Below are 17,278 nucleotides of genomic sequence, written 5' to 3' on the forward strand. Positions count from 1 at the left end.
GTTACAGCTAGAGGTAGTACTAAAATATAATGTACTGATAATGGCTCAATTATAGATGTCTAGACTAATATTGCCGTAGTTCGCTTAGCTGCAAAGCTAAGCGTCTACTGGTCGACTTCTCCGGCACTTTCCCACTTTCCTTGCAAATTTTCCTTCCACAAACTCACCTTGTTGTCTCCACCAGATACCGCCAAGATATTGCCTGAGAAGCTCCACGAGCATCTCCAGCACACATCTGGAAACAACTCCTCCGTCAACTTTTGCTTCTGCCACTTTCCCTCTCCATCTTGGTGCCAGATCAACACAGTACGATCTTGAGATGCCGTAGCAATGTACAGACGTACCAACGCAGATGGCGACCAGCACACATCCCTCACCCAGTCGGTGTGTCCCTCGAGCTTCGCCTCTTCTACATATGTGCTTTTGGAAGCATCAAGCAGCCAAACTTTGGCCAAATTGTCGGATCCTCCCGTGACAAACCGGCGCACCGGTGACTTTGTGTCTACTGGAGCCCACGAAGCAGAATTGACACCAATTTTGTGAGCCTCGAATATTATATGGGTCAGAGTGCCGTCATCGTTGAAATCCACCACCGATACTCGTCCATCTGACGAAGTACACAACAAAACCGCACCCAATTCATGAGGAGCCCAACTGACCGAATTGACACTTGCTTGGTGAACTTTGTGTTCAGAAATAATTGACCACAGTCTATCAGGCAGCTCTTTCCACACCAAAACCTTACCATCGTACGAGCAGGACGCCAAAATGGACCCAAATTTGGGATGAGCCCATGCAACCTGCCAAACAGGTCCTTCATGACCCACCAACGTTTCTGTTAATTGGTAGTTTTCCGTGCCTTCAACCTCGAAAATCTTGATTGTTTTGTCACTCAGGCACGTAGCAAGACGCTTTCCATAGTAGTCAAGCACGGCATCGTGGATGAGCTCGTCGTGGGCGTTGGCTATAGTAACCATTGCGTGTCTAAAGTCGCGAACAACGAACTTTTTGGATTTGGATGCGAAAATCAGCGGTGCGAAAATCACGGAGAGAGGAACAAACAGTATACACTTCTATACACTTTTCCTTCTATACACTTCTTTATTTTCTCTCACGGTTCCATGGACCCCCCTGTACTCCAAACTATCAACGACTTGGCCCAGGTTTCTCGAGATCAAGCTGAAGTATCCTCCACAGTGATCAATGCACTTGAAAAGATTGTCAAAGAATTGAGTGAAGTCCCAGATCCAATAGAGAACAATTCTACCGAAGCTGATGCTGAATCTTCTAAAGCTAAATCTTCTAAAGCTGAATCTTCCATAGCTGAACCTTCCAACCTTACGTCGCTGGTCGACAGTTCTAACGGTGTCCACAATTCCACGGAAGTTTTGATCGCAGCTCTTGAACGAGAAAGACTAGAAATACTATCTGATATCCAAAAACACGAGTATATCGGAAACCAATTGCGAGATATTTTGGTCCCAAATCAAAAATTGGTGGCAGATGTAAAGCATTATTTGGCCCGGCGCCATCAGATCCACGCTAACGATGTAGAGACAAATAACAACCGGTTGGTACATTATGAAACGGCGGTAGTAAAACCAACAATTGAAAAACTCGATAACTGTACCGACGATTTGCATAAGGGAATTACAATGTATAAAGATACCGTTCAAATGTCTTTGGGTGTTGCGGCGTCAACCTCCGATACGCTTACTTCCTTACAATTCAAACGGCAATTAAATGCGTTGATCGATGTCCTAAATAATCTAGCTGAAACTGCAAGCTAAACGCTACTCCTCGGTGTCACTTCCTTCTTGCAGAATAGGGGCAATGTCTCTCCTGTGACCAATATAACTGTATACCATGTCGATATATTTGCGGTTGGGGTCCAATTTTTTCCAGCTTCTTCTGATCCGTCCCAAGTCCATATTGCTTCGATCAAACTTGAATAGCTGAAGAATACTTAGCACTAGATCATAAAGAAATAGCACAATTACTCGGAAAATACCATTTTCCATCTTTTCGTCTTGCGAGTGAACTTCCGATTCGGATTTGCCCGTCAACTTGACAATGACATCGTTTCTTTCGGCAGGGTCTACAAACACCTGATAAAAGTAAGACAGCGTTACCAAGTTATCGATGAGCTTGATGAGTTTGGAATGGCATTGATCATTTACCTTGATGTTGAGCGATCTGGAATCTTCCTCCAATTCATTGATACGTTTAGCCACTATTCTGCTTTCATATAAAAGCCTGTCAATGGTATCTCCCATATTGCCAATGGAGTACTTGAGATCTCCAGTCATGTTCTTGTCCCACATAACATTCTTTCTTTGTTGCATTTGTTTATAAGTATTGCTGAACTTTATCAATTCGTAATTCATCTGTTTGACCTGGCGGTTGATTTCCTGATCACCTATCTCCTCGGGAACATCCTTCTTAACACGATCTAAGATAAGTGCTTGTGCCATAACGTGCAAGTATTTGTCTGAGATCGCTTCAACTGTGGCCGTACCTGATTTGACCAGGTTGATGTGATTTTCCACCAATGAAAAACTATTTCTTCTCTTGAACCTTGTAGCTTGGTTGCACTTGACACGCTTGTCTGCCCGGTAAAACTCAAGAACATTGAGATTAATTTCGCCATGAGTGAATGGATACGAATTTCTGCGATTCAACTTGAACCTGAATTTATCTGTTGGCAGGGTGATTTCTCTCAAGGAATTCTTGCGGCTTGAGATGGAAGTTCTATCACTTTCTCGCTCAATGCTGCTTTCAATTAGCGAGTCTGGTTGTAGCAAAGACGACAGCGTACCTCCTTCATGATGCTCAACACTTGGAGCTTTTTCCGAAAACTGATTTCTTCTAGATTGAAGCCCTAGTTTCACCTTGCTCAATCCCCTTGAATATAATGAGTTGTCTGGGTAAGAGCCTGCTGTTAGGCCAAAACGGCCCTGGCTTATAGCTTCTTTCAATGTTACCACTTGATAATAACTATCAAAATTACTGGCATGTTGGTGACGATGATGGTGGTGGTGATGATGATGGTGGTGGTGATGATGATGGCGAGCGTCAGTCTTCGGAGCTGTGTCAGATATGTGCCAAAGTCTGTTCAAAACTTTTCCCGTTAAAAACTTTTGAGTCAACAAGCCAAGATCCAATGTTTCCACATCCACGGGACTAACAGTGTCCGCAAACTTGGCTATTCTGTTTCTGATACGGGCGCCTGATTTTGAATTGCTTGGATCCTCCAAATCACGGCTGGAGACCAAATGATCCGACACAGTATTCTTCACCACATTAGTGAGTTTTCGCAATTCCTTACTGTAGTAGTTTTTCGACTTTTTACTTGGGGTTGAATATGCCGAGCCGGAATCAGCATAAGATACAATTGACTTGTGACGAGGACTAAAATCAATGGAATCTTCAAGCAGCATATCTGGCATACTCTGGTTGTATGAGTACTTCGAGACATTGATTTTGGCGTTGGTTGAGTTGAAAAGTTTGGTGAGTGTTTCGAGGTCAAGTTTGCGGGTCTTGTCAAGCTTCGCCAGCCTTTGAAATTGGCCAATACAAAGCATAAACGACTCAAAATCAAACGGATCTTTTGGAACATCACTGCTTCCATAAATCTGAAGCCGTAACCTAATACTGAGTATCAAGCTAATGATAGCGGCCACGGTTCTGGGAGGTAATATACCCGATCTAGCATTTGGTTTGGTGTTGAAATGAGGTAAACCGACCAAATTCCACCAATTATTTATTGCTTCTTCAGTTTTATCACAAAGCAAACCATCACAATAGCGAGCATCAAGAAGCTCAAAGTAGAAGAGAGATATTTGGATGATATTCACTAGTTCTTTGATAGCGAAGCGAATCGGAACATTGTCATCGAGCACTCGATATACATGACGAAACTTGTCCTCACAAGCGTCTGCTATTCTGCTGGAGATAAGCGACTGTGATCTGCCGCTACACTGTAGTTTTTTCAAGTTTGAGTTTAGTACAAAGTGATCTCGTACGGCGGCAGCATCTCCGTGGGGGATAGGAACCAAGGTCAAATTTGAAGGAAGTGCCGTTAAATTCGTAACGAAAAGAACCTGATTTGTATCGTCGTCGTTTCCACTTGACTCCATTTTCATCAATTTGCCGTGGTTGACAACTATTTCGTTTAAATATTCTTGAAACTTGACTGGGTATTGCTTCAGTGGTTTGGTTAAAACCGTCAACTTCATTACCGAAACTTTGGAGGATTCATTTCCAGTAAATGTGGACACCACACTGCCAATCTTACGACTATTAGCCCATTGTTCGACTAGATAAATTTCGAAGCCGGAAACGGTGGTCTCCTCTAGAAGATGAAACTCATTGGAATTGACGAAACTTTTCTGAAAATACGATACTGCTTCATGGTCAGGGAAGTAGTACGATATGAGTTCACCAGAACGAAGTCCCAGGGCTTGAGATGAACTGGTTTTCGACATCAAAGACGTCCAGCGTCTATGGGGCTAACACTTCCTCAGCCGATTCAGCCCACGCTACATCCTTGCACCAGCCAAGGCCTGTTTGGAGTGCGATTGCGATACAAAATCGGGATGGGCCGAATTAAAGGGTGCGAAAGCAGGACGAGGGAAAAGTAAGATCGAAAGTGAAGAACGTAAGTGAAGAAAGTGGGGTGTACCAATGCGGTTACCATACGCTATCAAAGATCTATGCATGATGCAGGGTGATGCCTCAGATTATGCATCTATAATTGGCCAATTGCATTCTATCGTCGTTGCAGCTTTGTGCCTGATATCATACGAATCAAGATGTATTTGCGATAACTTTTTTCACACCTGTGATATCAGGATATCTGGCCGAGCGCGGGCCGTTTTGCACGTAGATTTTCAAATGAAATTTTTCGCACGGCGCGATAGGGGAACAATGCAGGAACAAGCTTCAGCCATTACGGAAATGATCCGCTCAATCCATTGTCAGGTACCCTTCGAGGACCAAGAAAGAACACCCCATTAAAATACAAAAATCATTAATTTCAGTGAATCTCTCCATTCCGAATTGAAACCGATCACGATGATTGTTCTTGGCGGGGTATGTCTCGATCACGTGAGCTGCGGCGCTCCTCTTATCGGTTATCGCATCGATTGCTGCAATCTTGCAGAGACCGTCAGGGAAATATATAAGTTGCCTGCATCATCTAAAAGTTCAAACCAAAATGACCACGGAAGAGCACTTAAAAACAGTGTCCGTAACCTCGGAGCAGGTGGATGATGCTTCTTCTGATGACTCTACCAAGCCTACTTTATGGCGGCGGATTGTCAACTACGTCCAAATTGACGGTCAGTCGGATCTCACCGCCGCTCAATTGTACCTTTTCAACTACGATTTGAAGCCTGTTGAGAAGGATAGACGGTTGTGGTCGTGGTTCAATTTTGTCTTTTTCTGGATTGCTGACTCGTTCAATATCAACACCTGGCAAATTGCAGCTACTGGAGTACAAGCCGGAATGACCTGGTGGCAAACTTGGCTCTCTGTGTGGCTTGGGTACCTCATGTGTGGTGTTTTTATCACTATTGGTGCTCGTATTGGTGTTTTTTACCATGTATCCTTCCCAGTTGCAGCCAGAAGTTCGTTTGGAATTTATGGCAGTTTATGGCCAATTATCAACCGTGTATTCATGTCGTTGATCTGGTACAGCGTCCAGTGTTCTGTTGCTGGGCCTTGTATCGAAATCATGTTGAGAGCCATTTTCTCCAAAAACTTGTACGAGAAAATCGGCAGTGACAATTCCGAGTTTTTGGGATTCTTTTTGTTCTGGTTGTTCTCATTGCCGGCAATCTGGTTCCCTCCTCATCAAATCAGACACTTGTTCACCTTTAAGGCATACGTTGTTCCGGTTGCTGGTATCACATTCTTGATCTGGACCCTAATCAAAGCTCATGGTGCTGGACCTGTCATCCACAAAAAGTCCGAAAAAGAAGGCTCCGAATTAGCTTGGCTCTTTGTGGAATCAACCATGAATGCTTTGGCCAATTTTGCAACTTTGATCGTAAATGCACCTGATTTTGCTCGTTTTGCCGACAAGCCTTCGTTCGGAATCAAATATTTGGTCCACACTGTTTCCGTGCCATTATGTTTTTCCATAACAGCCTTGATTGGTATTTTGGTAGGTTCAGCATCCGAAGTTCTTTATGGCGAACCAACATGGTCTCCATTGGATGTTTTGGACAATTTCCTCAACAACTACACTCCAGGAAACAGAGCTGGTTCTTTCTTCCTTGCATTGGCGTTTGCGTTGGCCCAATTGGGTACCAATATCTCAGCCAATTCGTTGTCTTTTGGAACCGATGTCACGGCAGTTCTTCCCAGATTTCTCAACATTAGAAGAGGTGGATACATTTGTGCCATTCTTGCTTTGGCGATTTATCCAGCCAAATTAAACTCTTCGGCGAGTAAATTCACCACCTACTTGTCAGCTTACTCGGTATTCTTGTCGTCAATTGCCGGTGTCGTTGCTTGTGACTACTTCTTTGTCAGACGTGGTTACATCAAGTTGTCTCACCTTTATTCACTTTTCGCTCCAGAAGATCCTTCCCAGCCCTCTGTCTACAAGTACAATAAAGTTGGAATCAACTGGAGAGCATTTGTGGCTTACCTTTGTGGTATTGTTCCCAATATAACTGGGTTTGTTGGTGCAGTTCGTCCAGACGAGAACATTCCTATTGGAGCAACAGAAGTTTATCGTCTCAATTTTTTCATGGGTTTCTTCTCGTCCTTTATCATCTACGCTACTCTAGTACATTTTTTCCCCATTCCTGGCACTCCAAGCATCAAAACGTTTGAGAAAGGATGGTTCGAGGAATGGCAGGAGGTGGAAGATTTTGAAGATGAAATCAGAGGCCACGTTGTTCACGAGGGCATTGAAAAGTCTATGTCGTTTACTTCGGGGTCTGCTTCCAGAAAATACGTATAGCAGCTGGCTGCTACAAGCAGTGTGTATATTAATCAATTTTTACTGTGTCTGAATCTGTTCTCTCTTCGCACTTTTTGATTTGCGATTTGTTCCTCGGCTCGATTTGATGAATTTGCAGCGAATCGTACGCCGGCACTATGCCACTTCTTTGGAAACGTCCAAGAAGGCATTACGTGATACCACACCCATTCCGAAACTACCGTTGAGTGCTGGATGGGCAATCTGGTGGAGATCGCTCAAAAAATCAAATCTTCAAATTCTTCAAAACAACCTCATACAGTTGATGGTTCCAAAGTCGAACAAGGAAAACCAAAATTTCACCATAGAGAATAAAAAAGTGAAAATAGATGAGGAGGGCAACTACTTGAATGAGGTCTGCTTCTCTATTGGCACCAATCGGCCCGGTCCGGCCAAGGAAGTGGCCATTCTCCATGGCTATGGAGCATCGTTGGGCTGCTTTGCAAGGAACTTTCAACTCATCAACAAGTTTTCGGATTATGAACACCCAGTGAAAATCCATTTCTTAGACAATCTCTCGTTCGGTCTTTCTTCGAATCCAAAAATTAAGTCTTCTCGAATCAGCCACTGGAAAATTCCTCAAACCCCCAAGATGATTCTCAATGATCCGGACCAGCCCACAGACCCTAAGAAACTCTACAACAAGTACTACAAGTTGATAGACTCGTTTGAGATGGATGCTGAAGAGTTTAGCAAATACAAGGACAAATTTCAGCCAATTATGAAAGACTTGGAAAACTACTATCTTTCAGCAATTGACCTGTGGAGAAAAGCTTCGAATATAAACGCACTCGATCTTTTGGTTGGCCATTCCTATGGTGGTTACTGGGCAGGCTCCTATGCTGTGAGGTATCCTCGGTGCGTTAAGCAGCTAGTATTGTTATCTCCTGTTGGTGTCGAGCGCCATGCTAATGCCGTAACGAAACCACTCACCGGATCCAAAGGCTTACAGACGATTAAGCCGTCATTGGACCCCACATCCTATACCTTTTTGTCAAGACTCCCAATCTTATCCAAGCAGACGATTTGGAAATGGTATTATTTGCAGCCATTTTTACCTCGCTTACTCAAGTGGATGGGACCATGGGGCGTGCAAAAGTACTATGATATGTGGTACATGAAACTTTTTAAAATTAACAAGTTGATAGAAAAGCATGGTGGACCCGAAAAAATGCTCAAAAATGAAAATGACGTTGTCTACGGCACAAATCAGGAAATTCACACCATCATTGAGTACTTGTATAACTCCATTACCAATGGAACTTATTCGGATATCTACGTCAAAAACCTACTTACTCCAAGCACAAACAGCAAGTATCCCTTGTATGACAAGCTAATGGAGTTTTATTCAACCAGCGACTCGGCAAATGGCCCAAGTGCTGTCCATTTTCTTTACGGACAATACGATTTCATGAATAAGGAAGCTGGTGAAAAATTGGTGAAAGCCATCAACGCTTCGCAAGAGAATACCGCTCACTTTCATAGCGTTAGCGAAGGGGGCCACAACCTCTACATTGACAATCCGTTCGAGGTAAACGATCTCATACACAACATTTTGGTTGCGAAACGTTAAAGTTTCCTTGCTCGAAATTTCATTCGCAACGGCCACCTAGATCCCCGCACAGTATTTATTAGAATTATAGAATATAAGGTTTATACGGCTCATGGACCGTCCCAATTGCGCTCTCGAAATATGTGCGGTACCGTTGCTCTCGTTTAGTCGGACGATACGTTGCTCCGTCCCGGTTATTTCACTTCCTAATGCGGTAATATGGGGAAAACATGAGCCGCACGATACTTCATGTAAGTTCATGCCTGAGCGACTTCCTGCGAGTATATAAGAAAGTAACAAGAAACTCCATTGTTAAAGATGCTTAGAACATTATTCTTCTTCATCTGGGCAGCGTTTGTTGTCGCAAGATCTCCAACCGGTGGGTATGCACCAGGCACAGTAGCTTGTCCCAAAGGTGTCAAATCTTTCATCCGAGAAGGTAACACTATTTCTAATGAAGAAAAAGACTGGATTAAGGAGCGACATAAGATAACCGACCAGGCATTGGCCGAGTTTTTGAAGTCGGTGAACATGACAGACTTCGACGTTGATGAGTTTATGACAAAAAATTCTTCGCTGCTGGTGAACATCGCAGTGTCGGTATCTGGAGGTGGTTACCGATCCATGTTAACCGGAGCAGGACAAGTTGCTGCTCTTGATAATAGAACACAGGATGCTCTGGAAGTAGGTTTGGGTGGAATACTTCAGAGTTCGACCTATTTTGCCGGACTTTCAGGTGGAGCATGGTTGGTGGGTTCGTTGACGATGCAAGATTTTGCCAGTGTTGACCAAATTGTATTTGAAGATCCAGATGATTTGTGGAATCTTACCGAGACTCGCCAATTGCCCAACACCACGTCCCTCTGGAAAGTTATATATCCTGCTATTCGCTTGGATGCCATTGGAGTATTGTCACACATTAACAATTGGAACAACGGCATTCAGCTGGACCTTGAGAAAAAAGAAGCAGCTGGGTACGAAACCACTATCACTGATGCTTGGGGTAGAGCATTAGCTTTCCAGCTTTTTCCCAAAGGCAAAGACAACCATGGAGCAGCCACTACCTGGTCTGATATTCGCGATCTCAATGCCTTCAAGAACCATGAAATGCCGTTCCCCATTCTAGTTTCATTAGCACGCCAGCCAGATTCGATCTTTTACAGTTTGAATTCGACGGTCGTGGAAGCTAATCCGTTCGAAATGGGCTCCTTTGATACGGATCTCAACACGTTTGTGGATATCAAGTACCTTGGCACCAACCTTGTTGATGGTAAGAGTAACGGAAGTTGTGTTGCTGGTTATGACAACGCTGGCTTTATGATTGGAACCTCTTCTTCTCTTTTCAACCAGTTCCTTTATACTCTTGTTTGCGAGGAATGTAAGCTAGTTGGAAAGCCATTTGATTATGTCTTGAAACCCATTTTGAAGAGATTTCTCTTGAAGATATCTTCTGACAAAGACGATGTTGCCGTTGTGAAACCCAATCCTTTTTACCACTCCAGATACGGTACGGATAACAATATTACCACAGACGAGTCACTCGTACTCTTCGACGGTGGACTTGGAGGAGAGACAATTCCTCTTTCTAACCTTATGACAAAGGAACGGAAACTCGATGCGGTTTTTGCTTTCGACAATGCTAACTGGCCCAATGGATCCTCCTTGGTTGATGCGTACCTGAGACAATTCGTAGACAAGGGCGAGTCGTCTCTTTGTCCATACGTACCCGATGCCATATCTTTCATGCAACAAAATTTGACTGCAAAGCCAACTTTTTTCGGTTGTGATGCCAAGAACCTTACTGACTTGGCAAAGGACGGTGTTGTTCCACCATTAGTCATCTACCTCGCAAACCGTCCCTACGAGTTTTTGTCAAATACCTCAACTTTTCAAAACTCTTATACTGACCAAGAAAAGAAAGCAATGATTCAAAACGGATTCGACATCACTTCTCGTCTCAACGGAACCATTGACGAGGAGTACAGAGCGTGTATTGGCTGTGCCGTGATCAGAAGAGAACAAGAACGTTTGGGACAACAGCAGACCGACCAATGCAAAAAGTGCTTCAAACGCTACTGTTGGGATGGTACCATTAGTCGAATGAATACCACCAATTACTCTCCTCCAGTCAATTTCACTAATAGTGGGCTCACGAACAGATCCATGGATGTACCCACACTTAAAATCAACGAGTCACCAAAAAGCTCGTTTTCAATATTTAGTCTTTTCAAGATTTAATTGATACCATTTTGCACCCATAACACTGTACACACACCCCGCTACTGTATATAATCTGTCCAATTGGGTCACGCCCGTGAATGATTATTCCCTGCTTAAATGTGCGATTACGTCAGCGTGGGGATGATATAAAAATGAATTAGTAACGAGAATCTGTTGCAAACATGACGGTTATAAGGCTGTTGAATAAATTCTCAACTCCAAAAGTTTTCGCAAGGTTTTTGACCTTCCAAACCCTTTCTACACCCAATGAGAATGCGTTGAAGTTTGTGTCGCCTACAAAAATAGTCCCTATGGAAAACAAGACGTTTGAGTTCACTTCTTCACTTCAAGCTGTTCATTCTCCTTTGGCGTTAAAATTGTTCAAACTTCCAGGTGTAAGGTCGGTGATGTTGGGCCCGGACTTTCTTACCGTGAATAAGCAAGATCATGTAAACTGGGCTCATTTGAGGCCGGAAGTGCTGTCGTTGCTCGATAAGTTTTTGACAGAAAAACAAGAACCAGTCATCACAAAAGAGTTGATAGAAGCCACTGAAAAGGAAGCTGCTGAAGCGGATGCAGATGACCTGGAAATTGTGAGCATGATTAAAGAATTGATAGAAACGAGAATAAGACCTGCTATTCAGGATGATGGTGGAGATATCGAGTATAAAGCATTTGATGAAGAAACAGGAACTGTTTTTTTGAAGCTTCAAGGTGCATGCAAGTCTTGCTCCGCGAGCGAAGATACCCTTAAGCATGGCATAGAATCGATGTTGAAACATTATGTTGAAGAAGTACAGGAAGTGGAGCAGATATTGGATCCCGAAGAAGAGATCGCCTTGAAAGAATTTGAGCGTCTCGAACAGAATCTCAAGTCCAAGAAGAATGCTGAAGCTCTGCCTCCACCTTCCTTATGATTTACTTGCATTTGTATGTACATTACGAGTCTAGCTCGATATATTTATTCCATTTCGTTCTTGGTGTAAGCTTTCAAGCGTAGCTGATCTCACTTTGTTGCGCAAATTTCTCTGGTTCAACTGCCATGCAAGCTCCTTCAGCAACTGGTTCTGGCATGGTCCTTCGATGCACTCTCTGATATCGTTGTATAGTACCTGTCTCCACTTCTTTTGAAGTTTTGTCCAGTGCTTTGAAACATGGTTGAAGCCAACCACAATGCCCAACGATGTCAAAGCTAAGGCAGCATTAGCAGTGAAGTCAAAGTGCCAGTACGCTAAAAATGCTATAGCAGTCAAGGGCACTTGGTAGAATAAGAGAGCTTGGGTTATTCTGGCGTATACTTGTGGCTGAATTTCGGCAGAAATACGGTCTTCGATAACGGACTGACGAAGATCATAAATTGGATTTTCAAAATTCTCGGTTGGTTTCTGTCCATTTTGGTTTTGTAAAGAGGTGACAATGCGTCCCCGAGTGTATCCGTAGGCTTCGATGGTTTTGTTCATGAAATTCTTGCTGAAGTAGTCCTTCAACTCGTATTCCACATTGTCATTTTTGAGGTAGAGTTTCCACCATGGAAGTTTTCTCTTGAAGAAAAATGCAAGGTTTGGTTCAAAGTCTCGCTGCAACTCGCCATGAGCGTCAGTTCGAAACTGAGAGATAATGTGTTCTGGAAGATCATTTTCAACTTCGTAATTATTAGCCTCAACTCTGGAGACAATATCATTTAATAGTAATCTCTGGGTGACCAGTGGTCTCAGATACCACGATAAGAGTTTCTGGAGCTCGTATATGTTGCTGTTTTGGAGTCCACTGACGAAAGTGTCGGTGGCTTTTGTGTCGTGCTTGAGAAAAGCTTCCACGGCTTCTAGATACAAGCTGGAGTCGAGCTTGATGGTATTTTGACTCGGAGTGAATTTTGAGAACGAAACTGGTGATTTTTGAAGCGAAGCTTTCGTATACTCGCTGTTGTCTACCACCACTGCGTTTGCTCTCTCGCCAGAAACTATCACCGAGTCGGTGACTAGGAGCTCAAGTACACAGCTTTCAGTCAGCTCATTCAATTCCACAAGCTCGATATCTTGCAATTGTTCTGGAGCTCCAAGAATCTCAGAAAATACTGGCCGGATTTCCGCAGAGAGCATTGATGAAGGTATTGAAAAAGTATTGGTTTCTTCGTCAACATTGACTTCCTGGCTAAATCTGAAGGTCGCATTCTTACTGCGATCTCGCTGGGCAATATCACGAAGCCATTCTTGGTTTCCAGCAGCCAATGGCTCCGCTAGTATAGCCTCTATAATTCTCGACAGATGGGCCACTTTGGCACTACTATACTTGATACCAAGCCTCAATTCTTTTATGTTTCCGGTCTTTCGATGGTGAAGATACTCGTTTATACTCTTGGTGGCCCCCTTATCTTCGGGAAATGTATTTTTGTATCGTTGAAGTTGTTCCACAATTGAAAAGTCGTTTTTCAGTGGACCTTTTTCGATTCCAGAATTTTCTTTTGGTCCACTGGTGCTCACTATAGTAATGTACCGCTTCCCACAATGACGCGTACACCCACCGAGAGAGCTCAAGTGCCGCAAAGGCATATTTTTAATTGTAGCCATATCTGATATTTTAGTCGGACCCGAGTTGGTAGATGGTGCATCCAAACACCCAGAGTTAAATAGGAAGATAGCGAACAAAAAGTAGAAACGAAACAGAAGGGATTATTTCAACTTTTTCCGCTTAAACCACTAAATCTTATAAGCTACCTACGAGGAAACTCGTCGTTACTTTCGTTTATTGAGCAATTTATTTCTGCATCCAGACACCGTCCTATAATACCCAGCCTCGGCGGTTGCTCAAGTTGCAACATGTCTATTGAATTGTGGAGTCGTAATACCATTTCTGTGGCCTTAAAAGGTCTCAGGAAATATGCCTCGTTCATCGGACCGGGAATCATGGTTTCTGTGGCATATATGGACCCGGGCAATTATTCTACTGCAGTTCTGTCCGGTGCCATGTATGGTTATGACCTCTTATTTGTGGTATTTATGTCCAATTTGTTTGCCGTTATTTTGCAATGTTTGTGTGTCAAGTTGGGGACGGTGACTGGGCTTGACCTTGCCGAAATGTGTCGGTTGCACTTGCCATATTGGCTCAATTTGTCGTTATATGTGTGTGCTGAAATTGCCATTATAGCCACAGATTTGGCTGAAGTTGTAGGCACGGCAATAGCATTGGAGATTTTGTTTGGTATTCCATTGATATATGGAGTTTTCATTACTGTGCTTGATGTTTTGATAGTTTTGATGGCTTATCACAAAGATGGTTCTATGCGACAAACGAGAACATTCGAAATCATGGTTTCAATATTGGTGTTAGCAACTTGTGTTTGCTTTGTGGTTGAGTTATTCAAGTGTGACTTTGAACCAGGTGCCCTTGGCTCCATAGTAAAGGGGTTCTTGCCCGTGAACAGCGAGATTTTCAGAGAGTCAAATGCCCTCTTCTTGAGTTGTGGTATCGTTGGGTCTACAGTTATGCCTCATTCTCTCTTTTTGGGCTCGGCTTTGGTCCAGTCTCGCTTGAAAGAGTACGATGAAAAACATGGCCGTATTGTTCAGCACGAAGATACCGATGAAGAGCCAGCACAGTTGCCCAATACAGTGAGCAAGTTCCGTAGCATTTCCGATGGAAGTGCTCTTGCTCACCGGTACAGACCTTCACAAGCTGCTATCAAGTACTGCTTAAACTTCTCGTACGCAGAATTGATTTTCTCGTTGTTTTTGATAGCAGTGTTTGTCAATGCAGCTATATTGATTGTCGCTGGAAGTACGCTTTACAGAAAACCGGATGCCGAAGACGCTGACCTCTTGTCCATCTATGAGATGCTTTCGTACTATATTTCGCCTGCTGCCGGCTTGGTATTTGCTCTTTCGATGTTGTTTTCGGGTCAAAGTGCTGGCATTGTCTGTACTATGGCAGGTCAAATTATTTCTGAGGGCTTCATAAACTGGACGTTCCGGCCTTGGATCCGTCGTATCATTACTCGTGTGCTTGCTATCATTCCTGTCGTTATTGTCATATCCATCTTGGGCCGTGAAGGAGTTTCTAAAATCATGAATTCTTCACAAGTGGTGTTGAGTTTCATACTTCCATTGGTAAGTGCACCATTGATATACTTTACATGCTTGAAGCAATTTATGGTGGTTTACGATGCAGCTCCTCAATCAGAAACCACTCCATTATTAGAAGGACACCAGGAACCCGTTACAGTAACCAAAATCACCTATGAAAATAGCAGGTGGTTGGCAGGTGCCAGCATCGCTACGTGGGCCATCATTTCTTTCTTGAATATTTATTTGATTATAGCATTTGCCAATGGCGCAGACATTTAACTAATTCATTGCAATTTATTTTTTTTCTTGTAAGGTCCTCTGATACTGGGCAATCTGGTGGATTTTCCAGTAATAGCTGGGGCTCTGATAGCCAGCATTCCTGGTAAAGTACCACTGTAGTCTGCCACTAGAACGGGAAGTTTTTTGCTGAATTGAATCGCCAAGTCACTGGCATTGACATTGTAGACCTCGATGAATAGTATTATCAATTTGGTGGCTTTGTTGTACAAGCGAACTTCTGTCTGTGTGGGCGGAATGATGCTGTTGTTTGAGCTTTGATAGTAGCGCTCCTGCCTCAACTTGTTTAACCGAAGCAAAGTAGATGTGATCACATTCGCAAAGTCCCGACTGGATCTTTTGATGGCTTCTTTTTCCTGCTTGATCGATTCCAACTCTGCTAAATTTCCAGGCGCCCACTGAACCAAATTGGCAACGTCAATTTCAAGGTTCTTTTTTTGATCTGTCTCAATAGACGTTTCATGCTTTTCCACTTCTCCAACATCATTTACAGGTTCTCTTGCGTGTTCTTCCTTTTCTACTGGTTTGGTTTCAGTGGTACCGTTCGTTTTCGTTTGAGAGTCTTTCGTACGGTAATACAAAGCCTTGTACTCTTCGATCTCTTTGCGGCCAATATGGCTCAACCACACAGAGTTCTTCAAGTCGAGAGTAACAGCCGAATCACTGGTGTCCACCACAGGCGCAAACGATGCATAAGAATCGTCTGTACGTGAAACAAGTCTCAAGTCATCATTGTGCTTGCCCTTGAGAAGACTCGACTCCACTGCTGGCTTGAGGATCTTAGTTTTATAAGACAACCACCTTGGAATAGGAGTGGTGTACCATATTGAATGGAAGTAGTTGGATATGATATCTGTTGGTAGGGTATTTGGAGGAGGAATTTTGGACACTGGTGGGGAAAGTGATTCGAGAGTGGTAGTATTACTGGCCGCCGCAGTATTAATAGGAATGGTTTTGGCAAGGCCATAAGGATCTGGCACTATAGTGTAGCGAGGGTCAATTTCAGACTTTCCTGTCAAAGACGAAAAGAGAGGTTGTTTCTTTGCTTTTGCTTGTGGTTGAGGCAGAAACAGATTGTATAAACTGGGATAACCATTTGGGGTATTTAACTCGCTGTTGGGTTCAGTTTCGGGTTCTGGAAGCATATGAGTGAAAACCTCACCATTAGGACTCACACTGTTATATATCTTCATGAAATCCTCCTGGACTTGTGACTGTATTTCTGTAGCAACTGGGGTAGAGCGGCCCTTCTGGAGTGCAAAATGGTACCTGCTTGCTTCTCTCAAGATCAAGTCTGTGGTAAATTTATAAAATAAGTCTATGTTGTTGTATTCATCTGATCCAATTCTGAACTCTTTAATTTCAAGAGAGCATACTGCTTTAATATCATGATGGAGTGAATAAATGCTGGTATATCGACGATTCGAGTACTTGTCAAGTATGCTCAAAGTCTTTTGTTTCGGATGCGACTCGATATAAGCTGTAAATGAATGAATAATTTGGCTCGATTCGGCTTCATGGAAGTCTTGAGGAATCACCTTTCGTGACAAAAGATTTACATCTTCATCCGCTCGCTTGAAAACAACAAAAAGATTATCAATAACGGTGGATAATTGCTCTGTGGTTAGTATTGAAGTTGTATATGCTTTTGTGTACTCTGATTGCAGAGAATAGTGCTTACCGTTACGCCCCATAGTTACGCGAGATGGTGGAAGTTGAATTTGTTTTTCGCCGAGAATGCGACTCAATGATACCGTGGTGTTCGGGTGTGTCGGGTTACGAAAAATCAGGTAGTACCTAGTGTAAAACATCCTATGAAAAGATACAATGATATGTTTTGGAATGATTGTGTATCTCTTTACGGTTGATTGAGTTGCTGTAATTCTTCAAGACTTTTCAAAATTTATAAAATTTTAAGATTTGTGTCTTTTGCAAATTATGTAAATGGTGCAAAATGACTACTCAACATTAAACAGAAATTTCAAGTTAAAAATTATCAAAGTATCAAAACTGGTTCCATGCAAATCCAGATGGCCTCACGATGTTGACTTCGTTCATTTCTGTTCAAATATTCTACTTTTCTGATTCCAGGTGCAGAGTTGGAAGCTGCAAAAATGTCGCGCTCATTTGAAAAAGTAGTTTATGAAGTATGCT

General features: G+C 43.0%; 10 protein-coding genes across 10 annotated transcripts; 6 read left to right on the top strand and 4 right to left on the bottom strand. All coding sequences in view use genetic code 12, as the record gives it.

Annotated features, from left to right (window-relative positions):
- Nucleotides 1–104: 104 nt before the first annotated feature.
- Nucleotides 105–977, bottom strand: SEC13 (GTPase-activating protein; the record flags this gene model as incomplete). Its single annotated transcript, XM_001484911.1, has 1 exon — nucleotides 105–977. One exon carries the CDS (start codon nucleotides 975–977, stop codon nucleotides 105–107), a length of 873 nt encoding a protein of 290 aa, XP_001484961.2.
- A 144-nt stretch (nucleotides 978–1,121) lies between these two features.
- PGUG_02691 (uncharacterized protein) lies at nucleotides 1,122–1,790 on the top strand (the record flags this gene model as incomplete). Its single annotated transcript, XM_001484912.1, has 1 exon — nucleotides 1,122–1,790. The coding sequence occupies one exon, from the start codon at nucleotides 1,122–1,124 to the stop codon at nucleotides 1,788–1,790; it is 669 nt and encodes a 222-aa protein (XP_001484962.2).
- A 3-nt stretch (nucleotides 1,791–1,793) lies between these two features.
- PGUG_02692 (uncharacterized protein) lies at nucleotides 1,794–4,487 on the bottom strand (the record flags this gene model as incomplete). Its single annotated transcript, XM_001484913.1, has 1 exon — nucleotides 1,794–4,487. One exon carries the CDS (start codon nucleotides 4,485–4,487, stop codon nucleotides 1,794–1,796), a length of 2,694 nt encoding a protein of 897 aa, XP_001484963.2.
- Nucleotides 4,488–5,218: 731 nt separating this feature from the next.
- On the top strand, nucleotides 5,219–6,976 carry DAL4 (allantoin permease; the record flags this gene model as incomplete). Its single annotated transcript, XM_001484914.1, has 1 exon — nucleotides 5,219–6,976. The coding sequence occupies one exon, from the start codon at nucleotides 5,219–5,221 to the stop codon at nucleotides 6,974–6,976; it is 1,758 nt and encodes a 585-aa protein (XP_001484964.1).
- A 106-nt stretch (nucleotides 6,977–7,082) lies between these two features.
- On the top strand, nucleotides 7,083–8,567 carry PGUG_02694 (uncharacterized protein; the record flags this gene model as incomplete). Its single annotated transcript, XM_001484915.1, has 1 exon — nucleotides 7,083–8,567. The coding sequence occupies one exon, from the start codon at nucleotides 7,083–7,085 to the stop codon at nucleotides 8,565–8,567; it is 1,485 nt and encodes a 494-aa protein (XP_001484965.2).
- A 297-nt stretch (nucleotides 8,568–8,864) lies between these two features.
- Nucleotides 8,865–10,784, top strand: PLB4.5 (Plb4.5p; the record flags this gene model as incomplete). Its single annotated transcript, XM_001484916.1, has 1 exon — nucleotides 8,865–10,784. The coding sequence occupies one exon, from the start codon at nucleotides 8,865–8,867 to the stop codon at nucleotides 10,782–10,784; it is 1,920 nt and encodes a 639-aa protein (XP_001484966.2).
- Nucleotides 10,785–10,948: 164 nt separating this feature from the next.
- Nucleotides 10,949–11,683, top strand: PGUG_02696 (uncharacterized protein; the record flags this gene model as incomplete). The annotated part of the gene is made up of 1 exon (XM_001484917.1): nucleotides 10,949–11,683. The coding sequence occupies one exon, from the start codon at nucleotides 10,949–10,951 to the stop codon at nucleotides 11,681–11,683; it is 735 nt and encodes a 244-aa protein (XP_001484967.2).
- Nucleotides 11,684–11,713: 30 nt separating this feature from the next.
- On the bottom strand, nucleotides 11,714–13,333 carry PGUG_02697 (uncharacterized protein; the record flags this gene model as incomplete). Its single annotated transcript, XM_001484918.1, has 1 exon — nucleotides 11,714–13,333. One exon carries the CDS (start codon nucleotides 13,331–13,333, stop codon nucleotides 11,714–11,716), a length of 1,620 nt encoding a protein of 539 aa, XP_001484968.2.
- A 249-nt stretch (nucleotides 13,334–13,582) lies between these two features.
- On the top strand, nucleotides 13,583–15,106 carry SMF3 (putative divalent metal ion transporter; the record flags this gene model as incomplete). Its single annotated transcript, XM_001484919.1, has 1 exon — nucleotides 13,583–15,106. The coding sequence occupies one exon, from the start codon at nucleotides 13,583–13,585 to the stop codon at nucleotides 15,104–15,106; it is 1,524 nt and encodes a 507-aa protein (XP_001484969.2).
- Nucleotides 15,107–15,111: 5 nt separating this feature from the next.
- PGUG_02699 (uncharacterized protein) lies at nucleotides 15,112–16,935 on the bottom strand (the record flags this gene model as incomplete). The annotated part of the gene is made up of 1 exon (XM_001484920.1): nucleotides 15,112–16,935. One exon carries the CDS (start codon nucleotides 16,933–16,935, stop codon nucleotides 15,112–15,114), a length of 1,824 nt encoding a protein of 607 aa, XP_001484970.2.
- Nucleotides 16,936–17,278: the final 343 nt, after the last annotated feature.

Source organism: Meyerozyma guilliermondii, genomic scaffold (assembly GCF_000149425.1).
Source record: "Meyerozyma guilliermondii ATCC 6260 scaffold_3 genomic scaffold, whole genome shotgun sequence".
Classification (NCBI taxonomy): Eukaryota; Fungi; Ascomycota; class Pichiomycetes; order Serinales; family Debaryomycetaceae; genus Meyerozyma; species Meyerozyma guilliermondii.